This window comes from Psammomys obesus, unplaced genomic scaffold, assembly GCF_907164565.1.
Source record: "Psammomys obesus unplaced genomic scaffold, mPsaObe1.curated_primary_1811, whole genome shotgun sequence".
Taxonomy (NCBI): Eukaryota; Metazoa; Chordata; class Mammalia; order Rodentia; family Muridae; genus Psammomys; species Psammomys obesus.
Genome location: NW_026586589.1, coordinates 5,566,691 through 5,583,213, shown reverse-complemented (window position 1 = coordinate 5,583,213; position 16,523 = coordinate 5,566,691). Strand labels below are relative to the sequence as shown.

At 39.3% G+C, this 16,523-nt stretch overlaps 1 protein-coding gene across 3 annotated transcripts in view; it reads left to right on the top strand.

Moving 5' to 3' along the window:
- The window catches only part of Ralgapb (Ral GTPase activating protein non-catalytic subunit beta), an 84,791-nt gene that overhangs the window by 36,219 nt on the left and 32,049 nt on the right, over window positions 1-16,523 (top strand). For 2 of the 3 annotated variants that reach the window (XM_055602185.1, XM_055602187.1), the window contains 6 exons: window positions 457-521; window positions 2,749-2,878; window positions 4,575-4,708; window positions 7,645-7,827; window positions 9,708-9,859; window positions 15,654-15,841. In XM_055602185.1, coding sequence (XP_055458160.1) covers window positions 457-521; window positions 2,749-2,878; window positions 4,575-4,708; window positions 7,645-7,827; window positions 9,708-9,859; window positions 15,654-15,841 — 852 coding nt within the window. The remainder of the gene's footprint in view (window positions 1-456; window positions 522-2,748; window positions 2,879-4,574; window positions 4,709-7,644; window positions 7,828-9,707; window positions 9,860-15,653; window positions 15,842-16,523) is intronic. The other variant, XM_055602186.1, reaches the window with a different exon arrangement.

The following is a 16,523-nucleotide window of genomic DNA, read 5'->3' as shown; positions in this document are numbered from 1 at the left end:
ACTGATGATCCAAGATCCATCCCAGGATCCTAACTTGGAAGGAGAGAAGTGATTACTGAATGTGGCATGTACATGTATGCAACCCCCCATAAGTGAAAAACACAGTTTTTGAAGGCACTTCAAAACTTGGGGGATTTTTAATGCATTATCTTTTTTAACCCATCAATGTATTTATTTATAATCCTCAGAGAATTTCAGGAATGCTTTACCAAAATTTCCCTTAGCTTTCTGTAGAGGGAGGGGAGGAGACATAGGGCTTCCTTTGTAGCCCTGTACTTGCTATGTAGCCCAGGTGGCTTCAGTTGATAGTAGATAGTAGTCCTGTCTCAGGTCTCCAAGTTCTGGGGTTATGTGCATGACCTCTCTTTTTCCAAATCATATTCTCTTTGCTCTGACTGAGTTATTTTACTGTAATTATGTGTCATGTGAACGGCTTTGTTTGTTTTGCTATTGCAGGGGCCATGTTAAATATTGTTCAGGATTCTGCACTTTTAGAAGCCATTGGTTGCCAAATGGAAATGGTAAGAAGCTTATATAATATGTCATAGAATATCTGCTTCTGATTTGATGTAAATCATATTTGACAGTGCTGGAACTGAACCTAGGGCCTCATACATACTTAACAAACTGTCTACCACTGAGCTGTGTCCCCAGCCCATTGTTTTTATTTATTTATTTTTTTTTTTTTGAGGCAGTGTTTCATGTAGCCCATGCTAGTCTCAAACTGTATATATTGCTGAAGATGACTTTAAGCTCCTGGTGCTCTTCCCTCCACAGGTTTGTACCGTCACACCTGGTTTTTAAAGCCATTTGTTTATAAATTTCAGCTCATAGACTCAGAAAGATCTTATTTTAAAACATCACATATTTTGAGATTTTTGCTTGTTAAGTACCTCATCAGATCCTTGAGAAATCCTGCATGAGAGAAACACCAGTTGGGACTGTTTTAGAAGTGCCAGTCAACAGGTCTCAATGTTCTAGGAAAGGCCTTTCTAGTTCCTACTATCCGTAACAGATACAGGACGACCTGTAAGAGCTGCTTTTTTGTTTGTAGTTCCTGTAAACAGAAGTTTTCAGGTGTCTTGTAGTAAATAAAAAGAAAGCATTGGGCTATATAATGTTTATTATCAGCCCTAAGATTATCACAGTTGTATTATCTAACCTGCTGTCACAAATAATAAGACACAGACACCTGTTAGATTTTGTAATTGCCTTATTTATCTTGGGCCAGGCAGATATTTCATCTACACTATCTCAGTATCCTTACCATCCATCTGCCGGTCCCCATCCAATGCCATCCCACCATAATCATACTCATCTGAACTATCTTCCATCCATAATCTTATAAATACTTGCTTTTATTTTTTATCTGGGCCTTTCCATGCCATTATTGGAGTCCTTTCTCCTCACACACATGGTTTCTTCTCCATGCTAACAAATCATGGTGTCCTCCTTCCTCCTCTCTTCCCATCTGTCTAATTCCTATTATTCTCTCTTGAACCCAAAAGCCCAGGAACCTTAGCCATGCCCATCCCATTCTGCCACTCCCAGGGATAGGCTGTTTAATCAACCAGTCAGGCATGTCTTAGGTTTACAAAACAAGGATAGATGTAATCAGATCTTGAGGGCCAGTAACACCCATCAGACCAAACTTCCAACACAGGTGCCCAAAGTGCTAATGCTTTTAAAATAATTAGAAAGCTCCCCAGATATGGGACGCATCTCTTGCTTCTTTCTTAAAGATGCATGTTAAATTTGGGGTAAAGGCTGGGCTATAGGGGAGGTAATAATGTGTGATGTGGTGAACTGGATTAATGAAAAAATTATTAAGGAAATTTATTCTTATTCTGGTAGATGGCTAATAATGTGCTGATATAGATGCAGTGAGTTCTGTGTATATGGGGGAAACAGATATGTTTATTTGCTCCTAAATGTGTGGGAATTAATACTAACTATAGTATCTTATTGTTTGTACTTAATATACACCTGCATTTAAAAAGTTGCTGTTTTGTGTGTGCATATATGCAGATGGATGTGAGTCTCCATGCATGTGTAGATATATGTGTCTGGGTGTGCTTGTATGTTTGTGTGTTTTCAAACGTGTGTGCAAGTGGGTATTGGTGTGAGCATGGATGTAAGAGGAAGATGTCAGGTATTCTGCGCTATTGCTTTGCCGAGGATTTGAACTGAGGATCTTATGCTTGTGTAGCAAGTCCTCTTCCATCTCCCTAGCCCTTTCCTTCCTTTGGCCTTTTTTTCCCCCTAAAGTAGATTCTGGGGATCAAATTCAGGTTCTCATGCTTGAGTGGCAAACACTGTATTAACTGAGCTCATCTCCCATCCCCCTATTGTCTTTATTTGAAGATTATATTCCTGTTTTGAAGTTTTTCTCTGGAGGTGCTTTAAGGTAATTTCCTTAATGACTCAAAGTCTTTTAGCCAGTGGACTCTAACATATAAGGTGGCCCTTTGAAAAACAGCACAGGACACTTCAGTATGGATACCTGTAGTTATCAAGCCCTGCATACCTTTTAACAACAATAACACCATGATTTCAACCCTTTGTCTGTTTATCACCTGTGCTAATTAGTCTGTTAACATGTGCAGTACTAGGGATGAACCTAGGGCCTCATGCACTTGAGGCGAGTGCTGTTTTTTTGAGCCATAGCCTCAACTCTAACAAAGATTTTGATAGTTAACTTCTTTTTATACTTGTAAAGCTCATCTTGGTTCATTTTCATTTGACTAGGGTGGTGGAGAAAATAACCTGAAGAGTCATAGTCGTACTAATAGTGGCATTAGTTCAGCAAGTGGAGGAAGCACAGAACCTACAACACCTGATAGTGAGAGACCTGCTCAAGCTCTCCTAAGGGATTATGGTAAGCTGTGTTTAAAACAGTCTGTTAGCATTTACACGTGTATTAATTCTCAGATTTACAAAGTAAGCAAAACTTAAACTTTTTAGGAATTGAAAACAAAAAAAAAAAATGTATCTACCTAGGTATAATAGAAAATGCTAGTTTAAAAAAAAAAACTAAGGAAAAAGCATTTTTATGATTTCTTGTAGCTCTGTTTTGGAGTTTTTAGATCTCACAGATGTTTATGGTGAAAGGTCTGGGTTCTGTACCAGGAGCTGATGATGCAGGCTCATATAAGATGTGGGCCTTGCTTCAGAGCTCTCAGAATGATGGCAGAGCCACATAATTGTAGTTGTGAGGGAAGTGTTGGAGGCTGAATTAGAGGAGATCTAGAGGAGCATGTGTCTCCATGTTAAAACTGTCTTGTAGGCTCTTCAGCTAGAATAAAGAGATGGCTCTTTTCTTTTCTTTTTTTTGCTCTGCTAAATAAAATACTGTCAGCAAAGGATCTTGTTTAGTGATGTCCTTTATACTGAGCAATTATTTTATGGATTTAGTGTGAATGCTTTATGTTTTTATGAACAAATGCTAATAGTGATTGAATCTGTGTTTATTCCATGAGATTAGGGTATCTAATTCCCTAGATGTGAGCTTGACTTTTTAGTCGTCTGGAGGATTCATGAACCGTGTTCATGGGGCATGCTTTCACTTGCAGTTTATGATATGTTACCCATCAGCATGTCAAGTACAGAGTCATACAGCCCATTTAAATTGTTACCTCTTGCGTAGATGTAGGCTCTCTGGGTTGGGCGTTTCTAGTACACTCTAAGGCATTTCAAAGCTAAAGAGAATTTGTTGTTACTGCATGTGTTGCATATAAGTGTTTGCAGTGATTGTTCCAGTATTTCCAGTTGGTGTTAGTGACTTCTGCTTGTTACGTCATATTTTTACTAAGAAATCCAGATTTGTGTTAGTGTCGCATGACTGTCTCTCTTTAATGATCATTCCTTTTTCTGTTGTCACTGCCCTCTTTCTGATAGGATCCACAGGTATAATGCCCCTAAAGCTTCCTTTATAATTACAATTTAATTTATCATAGTTTAATTTCTTGGAATTCACTCTTTAAGTAACAATTACTTTAAATATAAAATTGAAGTTCAAGTAAAAACATTGGCTTGGTTATTTAACCTTTTTAAATATATTAAAGTAGCGGTACAGAGTTAAATGTAAATATGGGCTTGAAAAGGCATTGCATGTGGGTTTTACTGGTTTAAACCCTGTCATTTCAACAGATGCTTTAAGGTAATGCTTAGTATCTGAGGGGGCTATGAGGTTGAATTCTTCCCTCTGTAAAACTCTAGGAAATACTTAAGTGCCTTTTCATTGTTCTTTTTGAAGACTAAACTCTATAAGTTATAATTTATTTAAAAATTTAAGATGGCATTTTTCATTTTAAGGATTGTACTGAAACTGCCAAGTCTATAGTGTTCTTTATCAGAGTGTGGACTGGGAGCTAGAAGCTAGCCCAGCCCCTTGTGTGCCTTGTGCACCATCAGGCCTGGTGCTCAGGCTGGTGGGCGGGAAGCATAGCTCTGTGTGGGTGCCCATTGTGCTCACTGTGGCTGCTGTGGTCTGTGCCTGGCGGAATGCTGTGCTTCTGTTACTAATGCTTAGTTGTTTTCCCTCCCTGTGGGTGTGGCATTGGGTTATATCCTAGCTCTTAATACAGATTCAGCTGCTGGCCTCCTGATTCGCAGCATCCATCTTGTCACCCAGAGACTCAACTCCCAGTGGCGGCAAGATATGAGCATTTCCCTGGCTGCTCTAGAGCTCCTCTCTGGCCTGGCAAAGGTAAGACAGCTCTTACTTTAGCTCAGACCTGCGGCATGCTTTTATTTATTTATTTTTGACACACACTCCTTTGTGTGGACATTTTAGTGTTGTCAGTATACTTGCATATTTTACATCCAGAGTATTCAAAATTGAACCTCCAAGTGAAATTTTGCAAAATGAGAAATAGGAGCAAAGAATATGAGTATTTCTGCCCAGGTACAGAAAACATTTCAGTACTGGTGATTATTTGTACACAATAGTATATTTATTGCTTTTCTAAAGAGTTTATTATAAAGTATTTCTATGATAACTATTTTCTGTTACCAATATTGAGCAAAAATTGACTATATAGTCAACTTTCTCTCAGTTATTTCAGTTTTATGGAACCTTAGAAGTGGAGTCCAATCACTCTTAACACCTCAGTGTCTTTTGTTTTCTTTCTGAAACATAAAACTAACCATTTTAAAGCAAGTAATTCAATGCCTACTAGTACATTTGCAGTGTAGTGCAACCTACCACCTATACTTTCAAAGTGTTTTTGTTACTTCAGAAGGAAATCCCTAAGCCTCGAAGCAGTTGCTCCCTTACCACCCTCCCAACCACCACTTCCTCTGACAGCTACTGGTCTTCACTTTATTTCTTTGCATCTACCTAATAAGGACTGTTCACACAAAAAGATCAGGATGAAAATGATGCAATGTGTGTCATTTCAGGAATATGTCTCACTTGATGTAATTTTTTAAGATTCAGCCCCTTTTTGTGGTTGCACAGCATTGGGCTGAATGTAACTATCATTGTTTATTTGCCTGCTCATCAGTGAGACATACTCCTGAGTATGAATGTAAAGTTGTATTAGTTACTTGTCTCATGCTGTGACAAAATACCCTGACAAAAGCAACTGAAGGATGGGAGGGTTTATTTTGGCTCACAGTTCAAGGGTACAGTCCATTATGGCGGGGATGTCAAGGTGGCAGGAGCTTGAAGCAGCTAGTCACGTTGACTCTGCAGTCAGAAAGAAGAGAGCAGATGAATGCTTGTGCTCAGCTGGCTTCCTCCTTTTTATGCAGTCCAGGACCCAAACCCAGGGAATAGTGCCACTCTCCTTTAAGGTGAGTTTTCCTACCTCGATATCATTAGTTGCTAGGGAAATGGAATTAGATTCATAATGAAATACTTTTACATACTCAATAAAATGGCTAACATGGAGGGCTAGGAGTATAGCTCAGGGTAAGAGTGCCTGCTAATCAAGCAAAAGAATATGAATTCAGATCCTCAGCACCCACTTAAAAAGCCAGGCATGACCACATAGATCTCAGAGTGGCAGGTGGAGATAGGCAGATCTCAGGAGTTTACTAGCTGGTCAGCCTAGCTGAAACAGCAAGCTTTAGACAGGAACCTTGAGACTTCCATCTCAAGGGAATAATGTAGAAAACAATAGAACAGTGATTTTCAACCTGTGGGTCACAACCCCTTTGGGGTTGAATAACTTTTTATAGGGGCTGCCTAAGACCTTTGAAAAACCCAAATATTTACATTACAGTTCATAACAGTAGCAAAATTACAGTTACAAAGTAGCAACAAAAATAATTTTATGATTGGGGGTTATCATAACACAAGGAACTGTATTAAAGGGTCACAGCATTAGTAGGGTTGAGATCCACTGTGACAGAGGAAGACATTCAGCAGTCCTCCTGTGGCCTCTGCATATACACAGATGCATGTACTTACATACACATGTACATATATGCATATGCCATGCATACACAAAGAAACAAAGTCAGGCTAAATTTAAAAAGTCTTGTCAGTACCAAATGTTGATGAGGATATAAGGAAACTGTTAATGAGAATGTTAATTGGAATAACAACTTTGGAAAACAGTTTGGAAGATCCTTAAAATTTTAATGGTTCAGTGGTTAAGAGTACCGACTGCTCTTCCAGAGGACCTGGTTTCAATTCCCAGCAGAATTGTTGGGAACTGTTCACAACTGTTTATAACTCCAGTTCTAGAGGATCCGACACCCTCACACAGACATACATATAGGCAAAACACCAGTGCACATAAAAATTAAACAAACAAACATTTAATCACATTTGTATCTTATGACCTTGTCATTCCAGTCCCAGTATGTGAAAGAACATATATCCATTCAATGACATGGGTGTTCATAGCAACTATATTTGTAATCTTTACAAATAACCCAAATGAACATTGGAAATAACCCCAATGAACATTAGCAGGTTACTGAGTAGCCAAATTGTGCTATATTCATGTACTAGAATACTGCTAAATAAAAAGAAACATTACCAAAAAAAATAGATACATCTGGAAGTAATTATGCTGAATAGAAGAAAGAAGCTAGCTAAATACCCTTCCCCGAAATGGGTACTGTTGAACTTATATGTACTTTAGGAAATATATTCTGATCTATTGTGATAGCAGATAAGCAGTTTCTCACAGAGGAGAGCAAGAGAAATGGGAGGAAACTTATAAAGGTGCATGAGGAGATTTGGGGTGATGTTTGTGCATTATCTGATTATGGTAACAATTCTTTGAGGTTACTTACTTTGAACATATGTAACTTACTGTAATTGATAATTGAACTTCCTAAGCTATGTTTCACTATACTTTGTACAGAGCAAAACCCATCACTATGAGGTTGGGTTTAGGGACTTTAAAAATGCATGTGTTTCTTTGCTGACCATTCCTGCACATTTTGCAACAAAGGTGTAAACAACCATGCTAGAGTAAAGTACTGTTTTAGGGTTTGAGAATGCTACTTTTTTTGTTGTTGTATGCAATGGTATATCTGGAATTTTCTGTTCCTGTATATAAATACTATTTAAAACCAAGGCCTCGTGTATATCACATTGTCAGACAGGCTCAGTTGCAGGGCAAATGCTTGGTGTACTGGTTCCTGACTAACTGGTTCTGTTCCTTAAATGGACATACTTAGGTGAAGGTGATGGTTGACTCAGGAGACCGGAAGCGTGCCATCAGTTCTGTATGCAGTTATATTGTATACCAGTGCAGTCGGCCAGCTCCTCTTCACTCCCGGGATCTGCACTCCATGATAGTGGCAGCATTTCAGTGTCTCTGTGTCTGGCTGACAGAACACCCTGATATGCTGGATGAAAAGGTGAGCTGATTCAGTCTTAAAACACCAAGCAAGAATGAAACTGTTGACAAAATGCCCTTTAAAAGAGAATATCTGAATTTAAATACAGTATCACATACTTTGAATTTACTTGTTTGATTTCAGTAAGATACTTAACTCTTTTGAACATAATTTGTAAACTGTCAGTATGCTTAGATTTGATTCCAAATAATCCCATAGAGAAGTTCTTTATGAAAAAGAAGACCTTGCCTAGTTCATCTGAACTAGCATGACTTCTTTTATAAAAAATTTTATTAATTCTTGTAAAATTTCATATTGTGTATTTTAGACATACTTATCCACTTTCACCAGATTCTATCCTCTCTACCCTCACTTTCCTACCTACCCAATTTTGAGTTTGTTTGTTTGTTGTTGTTGTTTCTCTCTATTAAGTCCAGTTTGTGTTTCCTAGCTACTTTTAGGAGTGGGGCCTGCCCTGTAGTATGGTCAAGTTACCAGTGATCATATCATTAAAGAAAGTTGATTCTACTTGTCCTAGCACCTGTCATCTACAGTCCCATAGGCCAGTAGCTCCCCAGCTAGTGATAATATTTTTTGTCCATTTCTGCCACCTCCATGTTGGAATTTTGTTTGGCTTGAGCTTAAGTCTTGTGTATGCTTTCCCAGTTGCTGTGAGCTCATATGTACAACTGTTCTATCTGAAAAAAATACTAGCATGACAGACTGGAGATAGATACTAAAGCTATTTTGTTTCCTATTATCAAACAAAGAAGGGCACCTAATTGTGAATCTGCAAAGCTAGGGCACAGCTTAGCTGTAAGAGTTATTTTTATGGAAACATTGTATTTCTTACAGGTTTCTGCATTTTTAAGTGGGCACAGCTATCTAGTCTGTTTTCTATGTCACTGTACTTTACAGGGACGCAGGCTAAATAAGCTCAGTGACAGTAGAGCTTTCCAGGGTCACTGAGTATTTATAGAGATCTTTGTAAGTAATATTGTTAATTAAATCTGAGTTTTCATGTGGCTTTTAAAGTTATGATTTTAGAAACTGTTTTACAGGACTGGACTTACAGATATGTTTATTGAATGCTTGCTAAGTATTTATGAAGGACTCAGTTTGATCTCTAGTGCTATACAAACCAGCTATGAATGTGTGTATTTGTAATTCCAGGTACTTGGGAGGTAGAAGAAGGAAGATCAGAAGGTTAAGTCTGGCTACACAATGAATTAGAGGCCAGCGTGGGCTACATGAAACTCTGTTATATAAAACAATTTTAAAAGGAAATTATTTTAAGAGTCAGTCATTGGAGTTGGGGATGGTGGCACCTGCTAGCACTTAAGAAGCAGAGGTTCAAGGTCAGCTTGGGCTACATAGTGAATTTGAGAAGGGCCTGAGGTCCCTAGTGAGATCCTTTTCAAAAAATAAATAACCTCTTATATATTAGGTAGTCTGATGTGTCTTAAACCATCTGGGTTTGACTAAATTACTTCTGAATCTATTTTACGTAGCTATTCAGGGTTTGTGACAGTCCACAGTAATTTTGTGAGCTCTATAACTGATAAAATTAAAGCCTGTCTTTAGTTTCCTTCTGAACTGGAAACTAGAAACTCGAGCTCCACCTCCAAAACAAACACTATTATATTATGTCTTCTCTTAAGTAATTGATCTGGAGTTGATGTTAATTGATCTGGTAAGATGGCTCAGCAGGTAAAAGTGCTTGCCATCAAGTTTAATGACTTAAGTTTGATATCTGAGTCCCAAATGTTGGGAGGAGAGAACCAACTCTCAAAAGCTATTCTCTGACCTTAGCTTATACACAAATACACATACACTCTCTCTTAAATAAAATGTGTGTTTGAAATGTTTTTAAAAATCATTCTGTCTTTCCCTGCTTCTAGGATTGCCTTAAGGAAGTACTGGAGATTGTAGAACTGGGTATCTCAGGAAGCAAGTCCAAGAACAGTGAGCAAGAGGTCAAGTACAAAGGTGACAAGGAGCCAAACCCTGCATCCATGAGGGTAAAAGATGCTGCAGAAGCCACTTTAACATGGTATGGAAACAGCTGCTGAAGGTTGAGCTGTAACAGACAGGGCAGCAGTGGCATCTGCTGCTCTGTCTTCCTTGTTGAGCACAGAGTAACTCAGCCCCTGTAGGATGCTGCATCTCCAGATATAAAATGGAAAAGAAATATTCTTTGAACTCATTCTTAGACCAGCAAGAAACCAGAGAGTTGGGATCTTTGTATATTCGTACTGGCTGATACTAACTCAGGCCGGATCATGTTAGAACCAAAAGTATCTTGAAGTTACTTCTTCCCTTTCTTAGCCTAGAGATGAGCTGTATCTGCTTCCCAGGGCTGGTCTCTACTACATCTTTTATGTTATAGTCACCTAACATTTTTTTAACTTCCTTGTAAGAGCTTGGTAATAGAATCATACAGATAAGTCAGATTCAGTTATTACCACGAACACCATCTGGTTCAGTAGGGAAGATGAAATAGAAATACAAAGTTCTTCAGTGTTAGGTGGATAGTAAGTGCCCCAAAGAAGAAGAAATACAAGAAGAAATACAAATAAAATGTCAGGGGACTGGGAGGAGGAAGTGAATACTTTGAGATAAAGTGAAAACATGCTTAGGGGGAACCACATTGTCCTGGGCTGAGAGTATGGGTAACATTTGACTTGTGAGCACCGTTGTAGGCAATTAAGAATGTATATCACATGGAAGCAAGAGATTGTTTCTTTGAAAGGTTGGCAGAAAGAGTTTGTACCTGGTGAATGGGGGGACTGCAAAGAGGATTGTGTTTGGCCACATCTACAGACTGAAGGGACTGAATAAGTAGAGATTAAATAGATCCATAGACTGTGTAAAGATGTGGCTCATGCAGGGATGACTGTGAATAAAAACCTAGGAAAACAGAACCACAGAGTGTCCAGTGAGTAGATTTGTGTGTAAGCCAGCTTTGCCCAAGATCCTGACATCTTTTGGGAGCACAGTACTCTTTGCTTCTTTGGAGTATATTTAGATTAGTTGAATTTGTTTCTGTTCTTCTTGGACTTAGGTCATAATTTTCAGCAGGTTGTTTGTTTTTGTTTAGAACTGTGCACTGTGTTAGCGGCTAGACTTTCAGTGCCTTTCTTTTCTAATAGCTAGAAAATTGGTGAAGATAGCTATGAGAGCATGCACTTGTGCTACGTGTAGGCTTGGGCAACCATAAAGTGCCATAGCCCTGGGACTTGATGGATACCAGGAAGAAGAAGGCTACGAGGTGAGCAGAGAGGACCTTGCTCAATAGGAGTTCTTGAGTTCTTCATGCTGCAAGAAGTTTGTCTACTCTAGCCTCACTGTTCCATTAGGGTCATAGTTGCTGCTGAGGCCTGGCTTTGTGCCTGGGGTCTTTCTCCCTCAGATTGAAATGATCTGAATGGCTCTTATCTTCATTTTCTACTCTTCTTGTCTCTGTTAGCAAGTCCATCATGATGCCTTTAGTTTCCACTTTTCAGCAGTGCAGAGTTCCGTCATGGTAGGACATGTTTCCAGTCAGTTTCTCTGTTTTCTCTTACAGTTGCTGCCTTTTTTTGTCAGCATCACCATTGTTTTTTGTTTTCTTTTGTTTTGATTCCTTTTGAGGCAGTGTATCACTGTGTATTTCTGGCTGTCCTGAAACTCACTATGTAGGCCAGGCTGGCCTCAAACTCACAGAGTTCCACCTGCCTCTGCCTCCCAAGTGCTAAGTTAAAGGCGTCCGCCACCATGCCCAGCTATCAGCATTGTTTTCAGTTAGCTTTTTCTCTCATTCATGAGGCCGGCAACTGAGTCCAAATAGACAGTCTTTAAAAGGTCTTCTCACCATCCCCTGAAGCCCCAGATAATATTCTGCACTAGGTCCAGCCTCTTAATTGTCTTGTACTCTGTGGCTAAACTTATCATCCTTAAACACCAATTCATTCTACTGCTTGAGTGATTAAAAACCTTGACTAGATCTCCTGTTTCCTACCTTACCTGAATTCCAGTGGAGGGTCAGGGAGATGATCTGATTTTTTCCACTGCTCCTCCTGAGCACTCCCTTGCTATAGCCGAGCACTTGTAGTGGTAAACTGGGCATGCTCGTACCTGCTTATATATTCTCTTGCATTTCAGGCAACATTGTATACTTTCCATGCTCGCAGTAAATCTGTCTACTCATAGGAACCTCCTTCTGTTACTCTGATTTTTGAAGCACAACTATTTTCACTACTGCTACACTCACTGTCTGACCTGTCTCACATATTGTGGACTTCCTTACTGTCACAGTCATACCGAACTTATTTGGTACATACCCATTCTGTCTTTAATAACCTTTAAAATGTACATATTAATAGGTTGGATTTCTTGACTTTGGCATATAAATTCAAAAGTCATTTCAGTGGTATTGTTGCTTAAGGCATATTTGCTAAATGCTTAGCCTTCAGTTGGGGCTTATAGTCTGCCGCTAAGATTTCCAACTTTGTTAAGTTATTAAAAGCTTGATGTTTTATATCAAACCAAAATCTCACATGGTAACTAATTCTCATTGGTTCTTACTCAGACTTTTGGTAGTGAAAGCTTTCTCCAGGCAGCAGCAGTATGCAACAACAGTGTTCATGTTGCTCTGTTACTTTCTGCTAGTGCCTTCATGTGCTTTTCTTTTTCTTTTTTATTTTTTTAATTAAATTCTTATTTTTATATTCATTACACTTTATTTACTTTGTATCCCATCTACAGCCCTCTCCCTCATTCCCTCCCAATCCCACCCGTCTTCCCTCATCTCTTCCCTACCCTTCTTTAAGTCCACTGATAGGGGAGGTCCTCCTCCCCTTTCATCTGACCCTAGTTTATCAGGTCTCATCAGGACTGGCTGCAATGTTCTCCTCTGTGGCCTAGCAAGGCTGCTTCTCTCTGCATGGTTTTCATATTACGTGGATTTGAGTACCTTTATTATTCTGTCACTCAGCTGACATAGCTCTGACCATGTATCACTCACAGGTATAATATCTCATTATCTCTGAGTATAATATCCTCAGAGAACACTGAGTATAGTGTTCTCTGGGGGATCTGACTGTCTTCAAACTCTAGAACAGTGAATATCATCAACATCTCTTGGGAGACTGCAGCAAGACTTGAACGCTGGAGACTCTCATTAAGTTAACTGGACTCTTGCAGTCTTTTTCATGTTTCGTTTTCATCTGTTATTCTCATTGTATGCTTAATTGCTTGGGAGTGTTTGAATGTCTTTTTGTAAGATATTCCACATTTTCTGTACTCTTTAAATCCTAACTCTTATTCTGATATATGATCTTTGTAGATTAAGTTCTTGTCTATTGTAGGGTTGTTTTTTTTTTGTTGTTGTTGTTCTTGTTTTTTCTTAATTATTCTGCTTTTTTCCCCCCACCCTTAAGACTCTGCAGTCTTGGCTGTCCTAGAACTCACTGTGTAGACCAGGCTGGCCTTGAACTCACAGAGATCTGCCTGCCTCTGTCTCATGAGTGCTGGGATTAAAGACATGTGCCATTAAAAAAACAAAACATGTATTTGTATGGTGCATGGGCCTGTGCATGTCAGAAGACAACTTTGAGAGTCTTTCCTCTTTCTACCATATAACCCAACTCTGTTGGGATTGATAACAGTGGTCTTCACCCACTGACCTCAAATTCATGGCAGTCTCTTACCTCAGCTTTTGTGGTTGCTGGTATTACAAGCATGAACAAAGCATTATGAGTTTCTATTGTGTATTCTTACCAGAACATTGTTTATAGAAAGCAGAGGTTGAACCTCAGAGCATACCAGCGGAGACTTTCCCCCAGAGGTTCATAAGGAATTTTAATCTTTATCATGACACAGTCAAGTGCTTGTCTTCATTTCATAGATGTTTACTCACAGTTCCAGTCTAGTCTCCTACAGGGAGAGAAGAATGTGGTGAGACTGGTAATATTTCATCTAAGTGACCTAACAGCAGCCTATTTGATAACATCGTAGACCTTACATGGGACATGACAAGCTCACCAGGTCTTTGTGCTTTGTGACTTCTGGCTCTGTTCCATGGAGAAAGCCAAAGCTGTATTTTCTCAGTCCTAGTCTCCTAGGATGTCTCCCAGTTATTAGAGTACTGAATTTACCAAGTTCCCTCATTCCTTGAATTGTAGCAGTACTTCTAGGAGGAGAGAAAACTGTAAGGAGAACATCTGCCTTCTATTATCAGACACAGTGCCTTCTATTATCAGAGACCTTAGAGAGCTGAGGCCAGGCCATCCAAGCTGAAGATGAGTGGCAAAAATGGTGTTGAGAGTTGAGATGGTCAGTGAGTAAGAGCACTTGCTGCACAAGCATAAGTCCTTGGGTTCAGATCTCCAGTGCTCATGTGAAAAGCTAGACATGGCGATGTGCACCTGTAACCTCACTAGAGGTTAAGCCTAGAAGGGAAGGCAAAGACAGGAGGAGCACTGGGGCCTCTTGGCTGCCAGCCTAGTTCCCATTCATTAAGAGACACTGTCTTGAGGGATTAAGGTAGAGAATGATAGAACAGGATTCTTCATGTCTTCCACATATGCACACCCCTCACATATGCATATAACACACATGCAACACACGCACATGTGCATATGCACACACAAAAATGTTGAGAAATGGGCCAGGTGGATAGTACATGGTAAAATATTTTTGTTTAAATATAGAATGTTTTTTCTTTGAGCCTCTGTTTCTTATTACAAATGAGGGTAATAAAAGATGGAAATAATAATGATACTTATTTCATAAGGTTATTATGAACCCATATGAGAAATGTATATAAAGTGCCTGGAACAGTACTTGGCATAAAATGAGAGCTAGGTGAGTTACTAAATTCGTTACAGTTTTACAGAAATCTTTCCTCCCTCTCTCTTTCTGTGTGTGTGTGTGTGTACACAAGTGTATACACATACCCTGTATACACACACAATCAAACATTTCTAAATGGTAAGTCTTGAGCAGTAGAACTCTGCTTTATAAAGCATTTTTTTTAATTTTATTTTTTTCTTATCCTTTATAAAACATTTTGTATCATAGATTTACTTATGACAGTTTTTTGAGATTTAACTATTAGTGTCTCAAGTTCTTTACCTGAAATGAGGATATATCTATTTCTGGCCATTCAGGAAGAAAGCAGCAGGCCCTGGTTTTTGTCCTCTTAACGACCAGTTAGCTCTTAGGAGTCTTAAGTTTCCTTATCTAAAAAGTGAGGGGTTCTGGCTAATTTCTATGTCCTTTTCTAGACCCAAGATACTTTGGCTGTTATAATCCTGAAACCTGGAGCACACAAGCATGGTTTTAAGTGTGCCTTTAGGACCTTCCTGATTTGGAACTGTAGTCAGTGGTATTTCCTGGATAACAGAGAGAAATTTGCTTGCAGTATTTTGTTAGGAAGAAACAGGACTTGGCAGGTGGAGGACCAAAACTGCTGCAAGTGGAGGCAGTTGTGACAAAATGCTCAAGCTGATCTGATTCCCAGTGTTCTCTCCAGCTGGAAGGGACCTGGGACCTAGGAGCCTTACTAACCAGGGACTGTGGTATGTCCTAGAAAGAAGCAGTGGTCCTGTGTGAGGCATCCATGGTGGAGGGCAGTTCCTAGGCTTGTTGAAAGCTGTGGCTATTGTCAGCCTGACTCTAGGAGAGTGGCTTTCCTTCTAGGGGTGCAGGTTCTACCCAGCATGCCACGGGGAGTAAATCTGACCTGTGAAGAGGAAGCATAGCTCTGTTCAGTTAATTCAGAAAGGCAGAAGGATACAAAAATCCAGGTGGTAAAGTTAGAATTTTCTTTTGGAATTAATTGTCTTTTATTCCATTCTTTGTAGTATCATGCAGTTGCTTGGCGCATTTCCTTCACCCAGTGGTCCTGCCTCTCCTTGTAGTCTGGTGAATGAGACCACTCTGATCAAATACTCCAGGCTGCCAACTATAAACAAGCATAGTTTCCGGTACTTTGTTTTGGATAACAGTGTCATCCTGGCAATGCTGGAGCAACCACTTGGAAATGAGCAGAGTAAGTTGTAGCACTCTTAGCTTTCTCTACTGCTCAAACAGTGTATTCTCAGTTCTGTCAGGGAAGCAAAGACTGAATTCAAAGTAACTGTTTGTCAAAGACTTGATGCTATAGGATAACATCACCAGAGAAACAGAGGTCAGAATATAGAATATGCATATGAAGTAGAATGTTTTAAAGATTTTTTTTTGTATGCTGAGATATTGAAGTGTGTCAAACTTTTATATGAAGTTTACCTTAGTGAGATATTTTATATTTGCTATTTTAAAAAATTATTTTCACTCTTCTTGTAAATCTTGGATCCTGCACTACTCCCTTCCCCTATCACTGCTGTTGCAGTTATTACTACCCATGAAGACTAGAAGTTTGAAAAGTCATCTTTGCTTCCTCCTCCTGTTACTTTCTTATATAATTAGCCTCACTGTCTCATCCGTCCCAATGACTCTGACTTTTTTCTTTATATTCCTCTCAATACATCTAAATGGAGGGCCTTATTAATTTCGTATGTTGATTTGTTGCATTTTCCTTCTATCTGGTCTGATGTCCCCTTTGGCAGTTCAGAAATTTGCTTGCCTATACCACTGCCCTCCTTGCACCATAGTGTTCATCCTTAAACATGTGGTCTGCTGAAGCCATTTTAGTGATTGTTCATTCACAAGACATATATTGTCCCCCAGTCAGT